The 18,421-nt window shown below is 40.6% G+C and overlaps 1 protein-coding gene across 1 annotated transcript in view; it reads left to right on the top strand.

Moving 5' to 3' along the window:
• Nucleotides 1-18,421, top strand: part of CADPS (Ca++-dependent secretion activator) — a 560,788-nt gene that overhangs the window by 10,766 nt on the left and 531,601 nt on the right. The window contains exon 4 of the mRNA XM_006893865.1: nucleotides 12,977-13,309. Within this exon, the coding sequence (XP_006893927.1) occupies nucleotides 12,977-13,309 (333 nt within the window). The remainder of the gene's footprint in view (nucleotides 1-12,976; nucleotides 13,310-18,421) is intronic.

Genomic DNA, 18,421 nt, shown 5'->3' with positions numbered 1-18,421 from the left:
AAAAAAAAAAAGAAATTGTAGTACCTTCACACAATGAAATGCTATGCAGCACTCAGGAGCAACTATTTTGAAAATTACTGCATAATTTGGGAGAGACTGGGAAGCATTTTTCTGAGTGAACTAACTCAATCTCATAAGGACAAATGCTGCATAAAACCATTATTATAAAAATAGAAGGATAACTAGTAAAACATGTATGAGGATCCAAGAGAAGAAAGCATCGGAGCAGAGAGGTGAGGCTGGGTAGGAGTGAAACCACAGGGTTGCACAGTTTGTTGGTGGTGTGAGGGGGTGAAGGAAATTGGAAGGATCTGGCAGGGCCATGAAAAGACAGGGCAATGATGGAAAAGTTTCAGAGGTGATCAATTTTATAAAATATAATCTATGGGAATGATTGTGTGAAACACAATGTGAATGAAGAATAGTGTGAAACACAGTGTATACAACAAACTTTGAAAGCAAAAGGGCTGGGGAGGAAGGAGATTGAGGACCAACTCCCACCCCCCATCCTAGACAGAAATTAGTCCAGTTTCTTCAGCCTGGCCATTCAACTGCATATAGAAGAAGAAAATAGGCTTCAGGAGAAAGAGCTGCAATTAGGTGAGAGACTCACTCCCAGAGCTGGCACTGAAGTGATAGGGAAAGAGCTTTTTGCCAAAACCCTGGAAAGAAACTGCTCTAGTTAAGCAAACTGTCTGTGCTACTTTTCAGAACTAAGAGGACCGTAGTATTCAGGAGAGGGGCTGAATCAGGTTGGGGAATCACTTCCAAGCCAGCCCATAGACCAAGAGGACAAAAGAATTTGGAAAGTGGTTGCAATCAGGAAAGAGACTCACTACCAGAGATAGTACATTGAAGTGCTAAAGAGGGAGCTGCCTGACAGCCTCCAGACACAAACTGCCCCTGGGTTGGGAACTTTGCCTGCCACTCTGCAGACCAAAGAGGACAGTACACTTCAGAAGGAGCTACATTAAGATTCCTGCAAGGCTTTACTGAACACAAGAGAAGATCTGAAAGGATTCAGAAAGATAAATACTCCTGCTCCACAGACCCAGGAAGGATCTCCAATAGAATGGGTTGCCCACTCTCATAGACAGAACACTTTAAGCCTGGAACTAATCTATAATATCATAAAGATAAGGAACTGTCAAAGATCTATATAGACACAATAGAAATGGCCTAACCCATACAAAGAAAAATTACATAAAATGTCAAGAAAACAGCAGGCAGCATCAAACATTGTGTGTGTGTGTGTGGGGGGGGCAAAGCATATTGCAGATCCATTGATTACCTCAGAAATAGAAAGGCAGAAAAAACTATATTGACCCAGAGTAATTTAAACAACTACAGAAGGAACAAATGATAGAAAGATAAAATGATAAAAGAAAGAATAGAAACTGTAAATAAAGTAAATATACCAGAGACAGGGGATAAGAAGTAATATATTGAGGTATAGTTGTACAAACAGCTACCAAAAAAGGTGCAGATGATGGAATAAAGAATGAAAGCCATTAATAAAGTGAATACTTCAGAAATAGGAAGCCAGAAGAAATATATCAATGTGGAGAAATGCTAACAACTACTGAAGAAATTCTAAAAGATGGGAGAAAGGCTTGAAACTGCAGATAAAGAGGTACAAGAACTTAAGAAATTATCATAAGACAAAGAGAGTACAGCTAACACAAGAAAGGGCCAGGAAAGCACTGAGAAAATTGTGGGAGAGGCACTAGAAGAAAATGTCCCAAGTAGAAAGCAATTAGATATTTGTTCTCTATGTTCATAGCAGCATTGTTCATGATAGCAAGAAAATGGGAATAGCCCAAATATCCATGAACAAGTGAATGAGTTGAGAAAGTGAGGTACATTTAAACAATGGAATAATATGCAGCATTAAGAAGCAATGATTTTGAAAAATACTACATAACATGAGAGAAGCTGGAGATCATTATGCTAAGTGAACTAACTCAGTGTCATAAGGACAAAAACTGCATAAAACCACTATTGTAATAAAAGTATAACCAGTAAGATGCATATAAAAGTCCAAATGGGGAAAGGGAGGAGGCAGGGGGGCTGAGAGTGGGATGGGAGGAAGTCATGGGGTTATAGAGTTTGGTGAGTGGAAGGAGAGGGTGAAGGTATTAGGGAAGATCCAGTGGGGACCTGAAAAGACAAGGTAAAAGTAGGCATAAATCAATAGTGATTAATTTTATAAAACAAAATGTATGGGAATGATCATATGAAAAACACCGTGAATGAGGAATGTGTAATATACAATGTACATGCATGAAACATAATGCATATTCATTTTGTATGCAAACCAATATAAACTTTTTTAAACTATTAATCTTTATTAAAAAAAGGTGAAGGGAAAACACAGATTCACTCTATCAAAAAGGATTGGGTGACACTGAAATATTTTGGGAAATGCCATATAACTAAGAGCCAATGGTGATAAAGGAAAAAGTCCAAGCAGCACCGAAGACATTCACAAAAAACAAGGTCCTAGGATCAATGGAATATTAATCAACATGATTCAAATAACATATGCAGCCTTGGATGTGCTTACCATTATGTACCAGGAAATTTGGATGACAACTACCTGGCAAATTGACTGGAAAAGATCCATATTTTTTTCTTTTTTTTTTTTGCATTCTCCAGAAAGCTGATCCATCAAATTGTGGAAATTAAAATAGTGCAAGCAAAATATTGCTGAAGGTCAACCAAAACTGGCTAGAATTCTGATCAATTTATAGGGAACTGCCAGGAGTTCAGGCTGGATTTAGAGGAGGCTGTGGCATCAGAGTTATCATTGCTGATGTCACATGGATCCTGGCTGAAAGGATTCCTGAAGAATGTCTATTTCTGTTTTATTGACTATGCGAAGACATTTGACTATGTGGATCATAACAAATTATAGCTAACATCGAGAAGAACAGGAATCACAGAATACTAATTGTGCTCAAGTGCATGAAGAGACTGTTGTCCAAACAGTGCAAGGGAACACTACATTGTTTAAAATCAGGAGAAGTGTGTGTTGGGGTTCTATACTCTCTGCACACCTAATCAATAGGTATGCTGAACAAATCATTTGATATGCTAAACTCTATAAAGCAGAATGTGGCATTAAAATTAGAGAAATCAACAACCTGCATTTTGCATATAACAAAACCTCATAGAAAATAAAGAGCACTTGAAGTACTTGCTGCAGAATATCAAAAACTACAACTTTTAATATGGATTACATCTCAACATAAGAAAACAAAAATTCTAACCACTGAAAAGCGAACTGGGGGGAGTGGTTAGGGAGGAAAACGTGCAACAATGCAATAATGGAAATCTAAGTTTCCTGTAAACTTTCATTAAAATATCAATTTTTAAAAATGTTAAATTAAAAAAAAATCACCACTGAACTAATAGTCAATATCATGGTAGACAGAAAAAGGATTGAAATTGTCAACTATTTCATCTTACTTGGATCTACAATCAACATACGTAGTACTAGCAATCAGGAAATTAGGATGGATATTGCATTGTTCAAGAAGTCAGGGGCCTCTTCAAATTATTAAGGAACAAAGATAGATAGATTGAGAACTAAGGTGCACCTAATGCAGACCATGGTCTTTTGAGTTACTTATTATGCATCTAAGAGCTAGACAGTGAAAAAGACGACAGGAGAATTGATGCTTTTCAGTTATAGTATTAGAAAAGAGAACTAAATGTACCACCGACTGCCAAAAAAACCAAACACATATTTCTTGGAGAAAATACAGCCAAAGTACTCTTTGGAGGCAGATGACAAAGCTTCATCACAGCTTTATTATTATATAAGGTTATTCCTTAGAAAGAGGCATCATGTTTGGAAAGAAGGAGGGTCAGAAAAAAAAGAGGAAGATTGAAACCAGATGGATTGACACAGTACCTGCTGTGATGGGCTTAAGTGTATCAGAAATGATGGTGACGGCACAGGATAGGGCAATGTCCAGAGGTATAACAAAAGGCAAAATGAACTATGGTTAAATTAAGACACTAATAATAATTTTAGATTGCTATACTTGAACTAGCCGGAGGTGGGTGACTTTTAATCCACGGCCCTCGGGGCCTGTCTTTCATTGTTTGTATTCAGACTTTCCTCTAGGTCGTATAGCCCTGGTGTGCAAGTTGCGGTACTACAGTCACTTGTGGTTGCTGTGAGGCTGAACACTGTGACACTGATGTGTCAAATGCGTTAATGGCTGGTTACGCAATGTGGACAAAGAGTGGGGTGGAGCTCCCAGATTAAAACAAGCTTAGAAGGAGGAGTGGGTCACCTGAGACTCAACGACACTTAACAACAACAATAACAATATCTGAACTAATACTACTACACTATGAAAACCTGCAATGACTAAGAATTACAGAAGAAGAATCGATTCCTTTGAGTTGTGGTGCTGGAGAAGAGTCTTGAGCATACCATGGACTATCAAGAAAACAAATAAGTCTGTCTTGGAGAGGGTGAAACCAAGTTTCTCCTTGAAGTCTAGGATTTTGAAGCTCTATCTCACATACTCTGGGCACGTGGCCAGAAGGGACTGGTTGTTTGAGAAGGACGTGATGCTCAGAAGGGTAGAGAGAGAGCACAGGAGAGAAAAATCCCAGAGGAGATGGTTTGATACAATAACTGGGGTAATGTGGGTAGATGTGTCAGAGTCAGTGAGACTGGCTCAGAATAATGCAGGCTTCAGAGCTGTTATACGTAGGGATACTATGAGTCTCAAGTGGCTCAATGGCACATAAGAACAACAACACACTTGAACGAGGTTTTAGAAGAGGTTTCTCTAGTGACAATTTTTCTCAGAAAGCCTGGTAGAGGTTCTACTGCAAACCCCATCATAGGGATGAATCACCAACCCCATGCAATCCAGTACATCACTCAGAATCCGATCCCCAGAATGGGAAGTCGCATTGACTAAGCTCAGGTCCCAACCCACAATTTAACCAAGAAAGAACATCTTCAACCTCCACCCCTGCTATTAAGTCAATGTTGACTCATTGTAACCATAATGGACAGGCTAGAACTGTCCTGGAAGATTTTCAGATCTGTCTCTATATGCTGACAGGCTCCCCTGTAGTGTTCCTATGGAGTGAGTGGTAAGTGCAAACTGATGAACTTATGGCTAAGATCCACCTACTTTAACCCTTGTGTCACTAGTCTCCTTAATAAAGGGCAAGACTTAATAAATTATAACCTAACTAATACTTTTTGCTTTAGTATAGAAGCCCTCTGAATTTAAAAAAAAAAAAAAAGTCATATACTGTTTTCCAAACAGGAAAAAAGTATTATTTCAGAGAAAATGGCAAGATCTCTTTTCAAAATTTTACTTACCTTCTATATTCTTTATGGATGTGTTTATTTATCCAAAGAAAAGCATAGATAAATTCATACACAGCTATATTTATGAAATAAAGCAAAATATTGTCAAAATGGGCAAATCCACTGTGACTGTTCAATAGCCTTAAAACAGATGTAGCTCTTAAAGATTAATTACCCATTGTGAGGACATTCTTCTTGAGGGAAGGACCAGGGAAGGAGGAGGAGGCAGAGCCGAGTCATCAAGGGACAGGTGTAGTGTAGGGTGTATTGACTAATAGATGTGGGGTTGCATTTTATTCTGCCACACGCTGGCCGTAGAACCTTGGCAAAGTCTAAACTTCAGTTTCTTTATCTGTCATAGGACCAGTTTTGTGTAATAATTACCAAGATAAAATGATCAAATGAGATTTGGTAGATATATGAATGCTTGTGTGTGCATCTGGGTGTGCTTATGTGTATATACACAGACATGCATATATGTCGGTCTGAGCATACACATACCCAGACACATCCATGTTACATTATGTGTATATCACACACACACATATACCATCTAAGGTGCAATTATTGATCTCTCCCTGACCAGAACAAAGAGGAGGGAAGAAAAAACAAGATATATAGAAACAATTAGTCCAAAAGACTAATGGATCATGTGAATGTCAACTTCCACCACCCTGAGACCAGAAGAACGAAATTAAATGGTGCCAGTCACCAGCACTAATCACTCTAATAAGAATCAATGCATAAGATCCTCATTAAAATTGGGGGGAAATATGGAACAAAATTCAAAAGCATAAAAGACAGTTCTCTCCCTCCTCTGCTTCAGTGCAGTATACATTATTGAACCCATCTTACTCAGTGTCTCCCTAACCCCAAGGACAGTCCCATTCTACAACAGTGGGAGGGTTTGTAAAACAATGAAAGAATCTTTTCTTTTACTTTTCCATAATTTTTGGACTCATGTACTTATAACTTGTTAGTCAAATTTGTGTCTTCTAGGTTGCAACACCCCCATGATACATCTTGAAGGATATGTACATGTACAGCCAAGCACAATCAATAAGAGTGCATCTGAATTCCAAAATCAATCTCCATAATAGTCTATGTGTTTCCTACTGCCAAAGGGGCCCTTTAGAGTAGTGAGAGAAGATCTTCACCCTGAAACCCACAGCGTCCCTTTTCAGCAGGAAGTAGCTAAGAGAATACGCCATCCCCTTTTCCTTATGACTCAGGGTGAAGTCTCTCTCAGGGAGGAGTGATAGGGAATGGCAAAGGATACACTGACAAAGAAGATTAATCAGAACTGGCTTTGACAAGCACTGTGGCATTTGGACAAGAACAAACTGGGAGGAGGGTAGAGAGAATAGTGCAACAATGAATGAGTGGAAGCCCAAAATCTCTGTAAATGTTTATGAAAATTAATAAAATATAATTATAGAAAAAAAAAAAAAAAAAAAAAAAGATTGTAAGACTAAAAAAAAACAAAACAAAAGCATAAAAGAAGCCAATCTTCCTGATCTAACCAAAATAGATCTAAACCTTGAAAGTGTGGTCCTTATTCAGCCTTTGAGACAGAATCAAAACTCACCGTCATGATTAAACTTCCCGCCAAACATTGGACAGGCCTATTCCGGGATCAGTAACCCCGGGGAGACATTCTCTCCTTAGAATAACCAAACACCTTTGGTCCAAAGACATTTTCCCAAGGATAAACCTAGAAGGCAGGAAGGAGTAGGACAGAAGGATTAATGGTAATGAGGATTATACAGAGGCAGTGAGAAGAATGTGACTACATTTTGAGTATTGTAATTAATGCATAAAACACAATATATGTGAATAGTTAAATGGGAAACCAATTTGCCTTGTTAACTTTTACTGAAATGACAATGTTTAAAAAACACCCCAATATTTAAAAACACACTGTGGACATCTTCCCCTGTTGGTAAAAACTCCTATCTCTTATTCGGCTTCATGGTATCCATTAACAAAATAATGGCCAGCTATTTATTACATTCTTAATTTGTAAAGGGCTCTATGCTAACAAGTGAACATGTCTATCCAATCTCAGCCAAATCTTGTAGGTAAGATCATTATCAATCCTATCTTAAAGATGAAGAAACTGAAGTCACGAAAGATTAAATAACTTACCCAAGTAACAAAACTAACAAGAGACACGGAGAGGGTTGTAACTCAGATGTGCTGTCATCGGAGTGTATGCCCCTGAATGAAAGACCTGCTGCCTACCATTATTTATACACCATTAATAGCAAGCAGATTTTTACAACCATCTTGTCACCTCTAACATCTGGGTGTTTTTCTTATTTATAGGGGAACGCTAAGCTTCTTAGAGGAGGAAAGGACCTATTTTATCTTCTCAGCCTGTCAGAAAGGAACTGATGGCTGGGCCAGCATTATCATGTGAGGACTGCACTCTCTAAGTACTGATAGGTTTTTGTGTTTCCAAAACCACCTTGAGGTTGCTTGGCTCTGGTGATGGAGGGAAGGACTGATGGATGAGGTTGAGTCTCTGAATTTACTGCCCTTCACAATCCCATATTTATTTATCTCCCATCTCCCATTATGACCTGTCTGGAAGTTGGCAGAGGAGCACACCAGGATTTATGGATGTGCCTGCAAAGAACAGTGTCTGGGGTTGATGACTCTTGTGACAGCCAGCCAGCCATGCGGGGTGGGGGTGCAGGGTGGGGGGTGGAAGTATCTCAGCACAAATGAATCTTAAGGACTGTTTTAGAAACGTGTTAGTATTTAGTAGCCATATTCATTTTAGGATGAGGCTGGCCCAGGTCCCACTTCCTTTCTGACTGGGTGAGAAGCCTAGACAGATGATGAGCCTGGGAAATTAGTTTCCTCTTTCTATTTTCTCCACTCCCAATCTTCATGAGTACTTTGCCTCATTCCCGCACTTCATCTTTCCTGTCTCCTCAGTCTCCAGCCTTGGTCCTCCACTAACTTGACATTCTGTTCATCTCTGCTCTGACTGGGGTTTGGCAAGCATATATTACCTCTGGACAGATGTATTCTTAATGTTTCAGAGTCCGTTCAGTTTAGTCCTTGTCAAAGAAGGTTGACTGGATTAAGCCCAGATGACAGCAAGGGGAATGAAGTTGAAAGCAGTTAAGTGACTTGTCTAAGGTTGTCCATCTAGTGATTCAACAAATATGTCCTGAGTGACTGCTCTGTTCAAAGCAAGTGTCTGTGCAAGGCAGATGATTTGCTGAAGTCTAGCTCTGATGGCCTAGTGTCAAGAAGCTGTGCTGAAATCCCAAAGGCATGCAGTTCCAGTCCACTAGCTGCTCTGCAGGAGAAGGATGGACAGTCTCCTCTTGTGTGATTAACTGCCTCTGAAAACCCACTAGAGGGTCAGCTGTGGGTTGTTTTTGACTCAGTGATATACAACAACAACAATAAAAATAACAACAACAACAAAAGCCATTCAGAAGGTTAGGGACACCAGCCAGGAATACAGTGAGCCAAATTCTCTTTCCTGACTCCCTTATTATCAGACTTCACGGACAGTGTAGCCAAAAGTAATTCTGTTCAGAGACAGTTATGCCTGCTGGTTTCCTCTTTCCTTTCTGTTCCCATCCAAACATAATCTCATTCAATAGATTCTCAGCTAGAGGAGCTGGGTTTGTTCTTGCTGTTCATTTATGTGTTGAGCAAAAATGTTCCATCTATACCTCAATATTTACCCCTATCCCAACAATCACCTATTCCACAAGACTAAACTATTTTCTTGACCTGCTTTCTCCACACTGGAGCTAAAAATGCAGATTTGTGTGATTATTCAGTATAGACCCTTCAACGATGGAATTCCAAGTGACCTTGAAGTGAAAATCAGTGTCCTTAATGTGGCTCCTATACCCTTGACCGTTGGGCTACAGCTCGTCTTGCATCATCAATGATACCCCTAGTCCCATGCTATCTTCTAGAGCCAGTGTGCACTTCTGGTAGTTCTCTGCCTATGTATTATTCCTGTTGTTTTTGGATAATTTTCAGCAGGATCTTGCTTGCATGTGATATTAATGGATATTATTCAATACTTTTCACATTCTGTGGGATCAACATTTTTTGGAATTGGAGTAAATATGAATTTTTTCCCAGTTCCTTGCCATACTGAATCATCTTCATTTTCTTAGATATTCAGGCACTTAACATGCATTACTCTTTCTCAATCTCTTCACCTGTTCATCATTCCCATATTCTCTCAAAGGTATTTTCCTCCAGGAAGTCTTTCCTAAGCACAGATTAGACTAGATTCCTGGCTATACAGTCTCACAGTCCCCTGGATTTTCCATGGCTAGCACATGTCCCAGATTGAATTGTGTTAGAGTATTAGGATGACATCTGCAGCCATCTGGGTTTAGTCTGTCTTTCTGCACTCTTTAAGGTTGGCACCTGGTGCCTACTAGTTGTTGTTACTTACTGTGAAATTGAAACTGACTTATAACTGACCCTCAAGCAGAAGCTGTTAATCACAGGGGAGGAGGTTACCCATATTACTCCCTTAGAATAGCTGGTGGATTTGAATTGTGACTGGGGCTTAATGTCAAGAAGACAAAAATTCTCACCACTGGACCAATCGGTAGCATCAGGATGGATGATGAAGAGATTGAGATTGTTCACAGCTTCAGTTTGCTCGGCTCCACGGTCAACACTCTTGGCACCAGTAGCTAGGAAATCAAAAAACGTATTGCGATGGGAAAGTCTGTGGTTAGGGACCTCTCTAAAGTACTCAAGAGCAACGGTGTCTCTCTGGAGACTAAGGTGCGCCTGATACAGGCCATGGTTTTTGCAATCACTTGTTATGCATCAGAGAGTTGGATAATGACTAGGGAGGATAGAAGGAGAATTGACGCCTTTGAGCTGTGGTGCTGGAGAAGAGTATTGAATGTACCATGGACTGCCAAGAAAACAAATAGATTCATCCTAGAGAGGGTTAAACCAGGCTGCTCATTGGGGGCAAGGATTCTTGGGCTTCGCCTGACATACTTTGGACATGTTGTAAGGAGAGACAGGTCTTTAGAGAGGGACATCATGCTGGGCAGAGTGGAGGGACAGCGCAGGAAGGGAAGACCCTCTATGAGGTGGATTGATTCAGTGACTGGGGTAATCGGGATGAGTGTGTCAGAGGCAATGAGATTGGCACAGGATAGAGCAGGGTTTAGGGCTGTTGTACATAGGGTCGCTATGAGTCGCAAATGACTCGACGGCACATAACAACAACAACAACCACCTTTGGATTGACAACACAACTCCTTACCACTAAGCTCCAGAGCTCCCTACCTACTAGTTAATTAAAAAAAAAGAGTAATTAGGTTCCTAAAATGAGTATAAATATCAAAACCAGAATGATAACCCTAAAATTGTATAGTCCATCCACTTAGCATATAAATAAGAACTGAAGAATAAGAGTAGTAGGTGCGTTAACTTACCTAAGGTCACACAGCCAGTTAGAGACATTGCTGACCTGATGCCGTGGTTTGTTGCTCTTGTCATGGTGTTATAACGCTCCAGAAACTTCTGTTCACCTCAAAACTTGAATATTTGTATTTTTCATAATAGGATCTATAATAGAGACCAAAAGTACATTGGAGAAACCGTGTACTTTAAGTATTAAAAACTTTCAGGTCCATTCTTTAGCTCATTAAGGCTCCTAAGGGCTGAGGATTCACTTGAAAAGACTTTCTTTATAATTGATTTTAAATTGAACTGTAAGGTCTCCACCAAGTACCAATTCTCAGGCCCAGGGGAGCTGGCTGTGGCCTCTCACCTGTGAAGCAAGCCCTGAGCCCTTCTTCTTTCTAAATTAGTTCATTAAGTTGGAAATAAATGGAATTCACCTTTCTGGTATCTCTTCTCCCAGGAAATGGCTTTGTGATAAGCTGTGAGGTAACAAGATGACCCTCAAGTGATGCTGTCTCGAGGCCAGCAAGGGCATTTTCTGAAACCCGACAGGAAAGCGCGTGTTTACTCTGCTTCTTGAAGGCTATTTATGCACTTTCTGAAGTGTGACCAGGACACAGCTCAACAGTGTCAGCTGCCTCATCTCTCTGAATATGAAGCAGCACCTTGTATTACAGCTCAGAACCATGTAGTTGTGTATGCTTCTGAGCAGTGAGCACTGTAGTGCAAGACAAGTGTTCTTAAAGAGGGTTTTTATATGGCTGATTTGGCCCTAGGACTTAGGCAGCAACAATAAAACAAGGGTTTTTCCACTCAGCAGGAAAGGCATAGGAAGGAAGGAACCAGGGTCCAGGACAAATGGTATTCATTTCTAGTCAACCGATTTGAATTACTTAGAGCAAGTTCCTTTACTCTGGACCTGGGGGTGTGGGGGTGGGGGTGGGGAGAGAGAGAGAGAGATATGTTGTTGTTGTTATGTACTATCGAGTTTCCCATGACTTATAGTGACCCATATGTACAAAAGCTCTGAAACCTGTCCTGTCCTGAGCCAGACTCACTGACTCCAACACACCTTTTAACCCCATTGTCTCAGTTACCTTATCAATTCATCTCATCCCGTGTCTCCCTTTTTTGTGCCGCCATTCTACCCTTCCAAGTATGATGTCCTTCTCCAAGGACTGGTCTCTTCTGGCCACATGCTCAAAGTATGTGAGGCAGAGCTTCAAAATCCTTGACTCCAAGGAAAAACTTGGTTTCACTCTCTCCAAGACAGACCTGTTTGATCTCCTGACAGTCCAAGGTATGTTCAAAACTCTTCCCAGGACTCCAACTCAAAGGCATCAGCCCTTCTTCTGTCACCCTTAGTCAATAGAGAGATAGTTAATGTTTTTTTTTTCCATTATGAACTGAACCTCACACTCCCCTCCTTTGCTGACTCATTGTTGTAGTGCTGGGCGCTGTCCTAGGTACTGATGAAACCACTGAACAAAGGACAAGGTTCGCACCCACATTGAGTTCACATTTCATGAAGAGAGACAGACATTACGTAAATAGTCACTTGATGCTTATTTAATTTGTGTTAAGTGTCATAATGTAATTTATGTTAAGTGTCATAATGTGGATAAAGAGAGATACAAATAACGGTTAACATCAAATGCCGTCTTGCACTTTATGCCTGCTACTTTACATGTGACAGAAACAACAGCTCAGAGGAGACCAAGAACTCAATGTAGACCAAGGACAGTTTTAAGTATTTCTTATATTTAAACTCATGAAAGGCCCATTTTAAATACTTACATGATCAGGAGTTGATTATCCATTGGTTGATTAACCATTTTATGGTTAAGGAAATTGAAGCACAGAGAGGTTCATTTACCCAGATAGCCACCTGTGGCATGGGAGGCTCGGACAGCACAAGCTCATCTCTGTACGTTCCCACTCCTGCGTGCTGCCTTTAGTGAGCCTATTATCTCATTTAATATTTGCAACAACCAATATGTACCGTAGTTCTCATTTTGCATATTTAGACACGGGAACAACATGTCAGGTGATTTCTCTGAGTTCACTAGCTCAGGGAGCAGGATTTTGACCTATACTTATGCCTCTTGGGGGCACATGAAGGAGCTGGGACAGTGCCCAGCCCCAGCGGACTGTGCCTCCTTGGGAGATGCCTAACTGTTTCTCTTGGCCTTTGCACAGGTGTTTCTGAAGAGTGACCGTGTCGCCCGCATGGTCCAGAGTGGGGGCTGCTCTGCCAACGACTCAAGGGAGGTCTTTAAGAAGCACATTGAGAAGAGGGTGCGCAGCCTGCCTGAGATCGACGGCCTCAGCAAGGAGACTGTGCTGAGCTCCTGGATGGCCAAGTTCGATGCTATCTACCGCGGGGAAGAGGACCCCAGGAAGCAGCAGGCCCGCATGACGGCCAGCGCAGCCTCTGAGCTGATTCTCAGCAAGGAGCAACTCTACGAGATGTTCCAGAACATCCTGGGGATCAAGAAGTTTGAACACCAGCTCCTGTACAATGCCTGCCAGGTACGATGACTCCTGTAGACTAAGACTTTTGGGGAGACAGGGCAGCAGAATGATTTCTGAGACTACTTGTTGATTGTTCAAAAAAAATTAAAAATTACATTTAACAATTACATTGGTAAAGGGTGGAACATAATTCAGGCTAGAATATATCCACACTTCTTATTTTTTAAAAAATAAAAACATTATCACATGGCTCTAAAAGTAGTGTGGGCCCTAGACATTGTGCTTTTTATGTCTAATGGCTAAGTCAGTCTTGAGAGTAAAGCCTGAGCCCCATTTGTTGAAAATGCTCACAAAACTCAATTCCACTTCCATCAAGTCAGAACAGACGCATGGTCAGCCCTCCATCAAGTTTCTGCCTATCTCTCTCATGCAGAGTTTTGATGGATTTGAACCACCAGAGATGTGTGGCCTTTGAGTTAGCAGTGCAGCTTGCTATAGGCTAAGTGTTATGACATCAAAGTCACATTTTTGGTTTTGTAATTATGGTTCTGTCTTTAAAAAAAATACCGTGTAGCAACTGAGAGGCTTGTGTTTCCTCAGCTAGGGAGGCACCTGAGTTTAGCACTTGGTCACTAAGGGTAATTATTTCAAGCAGGAAGCTTCTGGAGGAGTTGAAGTTAATCATAACCACGTATAATCATATGTTGCTTAGCATCCTTGATGCATTCCCTGATCTAGGACACTATGTGACTGGGACATTTTGCAAATGCCATATGGTTGTGCAGTCCTATTTTTTCTTTAAACATCTCAATAAAACTTTGTGCCTTAACAGTAGGTGTGAATGTGCTAAGAGGGTTTCATAGTTGTGGTTGAATCTCAGTCCATACCATTATCAATTCCTCTGTATCTGATATGGGTCCCTTCATTATTTTCTTTATCATTGTACCTTTCAGTGAAACTGATCCTTTAACAGCTAGGAGAACTTTTTTCTTTTTATTTTTTTAGGATTATCATGGTGGTTGAATGTAACATGGATTACATATGAGCATTTATTGATTTTTCACCTTTCCATTGTTTAAATATTTTAGGATTATCATGGTTGTTGAGTATGACATGTGAGCACTTACTGATTTTTCATCTTTATGATTTTTAATAGCCTTTGGTTCACTTCCAAATTTATACTTCTTACCTCCCCCTGTTGACATGGCTAGCACTGGTTTGATGTGTTTAGGAGCACTACACAGTAATACTTATTTAGAGAAAATTAGACAATGATTCAAAAGATCTACATAGTCAACTTGATGGCATGTAACAAGAGCAACAACTATCCATGTAATTTGGATACTCAGTAGAAGCATACACTGATGTACAATAAACTCTTTAAATAGAAAGTGTAGCACAGTACATACACAAGCCAATAATTTAGGCATGTGTATGATGATCTAGACATATGCATTATAGGTTTGTACGTGCATTGGACCATCGTAAACATAGCAATGAATGCACTTGGTATAGAGGACACAGGAGATACATGTGTTTCATATGGGAAGCTGATGAATTTTCTGTCTCATTCCCTGATGAGGCTTTCGGAATTCTGTTATAACCTTGAGAACACTGGTGGCATGATCTGTAGAGAATTGTGCTGCTAAGTCTCTCTGGCAGTTCGAATCTACCAGCTTCACAAGAGAAAGATAGGCAGTCAACTCTCATGTGATTTATAGCTTCTGAGAACCCACTGGAGGGTCACCTATGAGTTAGATCCAACTCAGTAGCTATGAAAAAGTGAGTGAGTGATGACAACCCCTACGCTGCTCTGGAAGCACAGTCTGTGGCAAGTTGTGCTGCTAACCCAACATACCTATCTGGTGCTTCAAATTCTGAGCGGGTTCCATCTCGATGCAGTGAGCCAGTCAGCTAGCATTGTAATGTCATGTGTCTCCATGCATACACGAGGTTACACACTGAGCACACGCCACGTGGTGGATGACCGTGAATTAGCACCAAGCGAACTCAAGGTGAGTCAAAGCTCATCACAGCGCAGTACTGGGTATTTTCTCAGCAAAAGAATATAAAGTGAGTCTCCCTAGCTTTTGATTATCAACATAATCTTCTGATTTATTCATCAACTCAGCAAATATTCACCAAGTGCATATTTGTAGTCATTCACATATTGTAAGGGACCTAGTGGTAAGGAGTTGCACTGCCACCCCGAAGGCGTGTAGTTCGAAATCCACCAACTGCTCCGTAGAAGAAAGATGGCTACTCTCCCCCGATGTGATTTATTGCCTCTGAAAACTTACTGGAGGTTCAGCCCTGAGTTGGTTGTGACTTATTAGTACATAACAACGCAACACTTATTACAGTAAGCATCACTCAGCAGGAACCCTGATAGAGAGTTGCCCCCTTAACTCAAGGGCCACATGTCTCTGCTGCTTCAGATCCAACAGTGGGAGAAAGTGGAGAGAAGTCTCCTCCCATTGTGGTTCACAGCCTTGGAAATTTGATGGAGGGTTGCTGTGTTTCAGAACCAACTTGACTGCAGCTAATTCATCACTTTTGAATATTTAGAAATGCACATTCCCAGCCACAGTTCCAAGGCTTCAGATTCTGCAGCTCCAGGGTTGTTGTTGATGTGAGCGCCAGACAACCGCACTCTATGCACCTCAGAACACAGTCCTGTCCAGCTCTGCACCCTTCCCCGAAGATCAGGTGCAGATCTCAGTTTATGTGCACTGATTTTGGGGAGCAGAATGCCAGCCCTTTCTTCCTAGTTCATCTTAATCTGAAGCCTGTTCAGCTTTGCAACAACACATGAGCATCTGCTGAAAGGGGATGATGGCTGGATATGAAGTGCATCGATGAGGAATTGAACTATAAGCCCTTGCATAGAAGGGAGAATTCCACAACTGAGCCACAAGTGCCTCCAGGATTGTTGTTGTTGTTGTTTCAATTTCAACTCAGCATTGTAGACAAGGGCTTTGCTTCTTGGTAATTTTGTTGATGCCCTTCCTCTTCGAAGAATTCTTAAGAAACTCAGCCATTTCTAGGTTTATTTGGGTCAACTTCTTCTCCTAAAATAGGCTAAACTCTATTAAATTTTTATGGCACTCTCAGAACTGTGTCATAAATGTTTAACCCAGAACAACAGGATCTTGACAGTTATTTCTTCCACCTCCACAGCTAAACCAAAACAAAACCCACCACCATTGATTCAGCAACTCTATGCTGTTGTTCCTGTTAAGTGTTGTCAGATCAGCCCTGATTTATTGGAACCCTGTGAACAATGAATCAAAACTTTGCCCTCTCCTGTGCCCACCTCACAATGTCTGCCATGCCCAAGCCCATTGCCGCTGTCACTCGTCAGTCCATCGTGTTGGAGATGAGTGAGTTTCTAGCAACACTATAGAATTGAGTAAAACTACCCCATAGGGTTTCCAAGGCTGTTATCTTTATGGAAGCAGCTTGCTATTTTTTTCCCCCATGGAGCAGCTGTTATTATGTGCTTTCAAGTCGACGAAGGTTCATAACAGCTCTGTGCACAATAGCTTTGCATGCTGCCCTATCTAGAGCCAATCTCACTATCTCAGACACACCTTCTCCTATTTTACCCCTGTTACAGTATCAATCCAGATCATCCTCTCCTGTGCTGTTCCTCTTCCCTTCCAAGCTTAATGTCCTTCCTTCTCCAAAGACTGTGAGTTATTAACTAACTTCCCTTTAGATAAACAGTTGAGCCCACGACTATACCACCAGGATTCCTACCAAGTTCTCTTATCTGGATGGGCACAGCTATATCCAAGTTTTAATCCTGCCTGCCCTCTTGCTATGCTACATTGGGCAAACTACACAACAGTTAATCTTTTTTAAAAATATTAGTTGTATCATGTAACTTCTCTGCTTCAAACCCTTCAGAAGTATCCTGTCACTCTTAGAATAATACTGTAAATAAAATATAAAGGCAATACGTGAACGCATTAAGGATATTGATCATCACACCACTCTCCTTGAATACATAGTCACTGACCATCTTCTGTTTCCCTAACACATCATATTGGTTCCTGCTCCAGGGTCTTTGTGTTTGCTTTGCCATCAGTGCAGAGGATTGCTTGCCAAGCCCTTTGCAAGAGTGTCAACACAGCTTAGCCATCACCTTTTCTGAGAGATCTTTGAAGACTATCTATCTAAAGTTCCCCATGCCACATTCCTAACAAACCCTCCTTTATCACTTCACCCTTTTCTATTTTCAGCATGACTTTCATTCCCACTCTCTTGTTAGGGTATCTGTCTCACCATCCCCATCCAAGCTAATTAGACTATTCACCCCAGAAGGATGGAAATCAATCTTTGCCTTATTTCCAATACATTAATAAAGTGTTTGATACATGATAGGTATTAATTTTTGTAGTAAATTTTACCTAGGTTAATAATTGGAAATAGAAGGAAGCTCTGGTGGCTTAATGGCAAGAAGCTGCACTGCAATCACAGAGGTATGTGGTTCAACTCCACCAGATGCTCTGCTGGAAAAGGAGGGGCAATCTCCTCCCATACCAGTCAGATCTGATTTGATGGTACATGCACACACAAAAATAATAATAATAATAATAAATACTAAAATAGAAATAGAAACTTGTTTTAATTATTAGGTAAGCTCTAACTGCTAATTACTGTATCTCTCTGAGAATTTTTTGAAAGTTTTTATGAGTTGATTTAGTACCATGGTGTCAGAACCAACTCATAGTTTGACCCTCTAGCAGGTTTTCAGAGGCTGTCTCTGAAATCTCATGTGAAGAAATTAACCATCTGTCTCTTACCGAGCAACTGGTGGATCCGAACCACATATCTTTGATTTGACAGAACAACTCAGCCCACTTACCACTAGTCCACCAGAGCGCCCCTATAATACAGTGCATGTTTTATAGTCAGATATATTCCTGACATATTTTTTAGATCTAAGCCAACCAACTTCAATTCAAAACACTAAGTACCAACTCAGAAGTAAGGGGCTTCTTTGACTGGGTCAAGAATTATTTTGAGCGAGGGGGAAGAAAACATGTATCAATGAATGCATGAAAATCCAAACTTTCTGTAAATATTCACTAAAATCATAATTATGTTAAAATTTAAAACATAACTCTTTTGAACAACTAGGGACAAAGTTATGCAAGTTTC

The sequence above is a fragment of the Elephantulus edwardii genome, unplaced genomic scaffold (assembly GCF_000299155.1).
Source record: "Elephantulus edwardii isolate Elephantulus edwardi_28Jun2011 unplaced genomic scaffold, EleEdw1.0 scaffold00132, whole genome shotgun sequence".
In the NCBI taxonomy this organism is placed as follows: domain Eukaryota; kingdom Metazoa; phylum Chordata; class Mammalia; order Macroscelidea; family Macroscelididae; genus Elephantulus; species Elephantulus edwardii.
The sequence above is the reverse complement of the archived record's forward strand: the minus strand, read 5'-3'. Positions and strand labels throughout refer to the sequence as shown.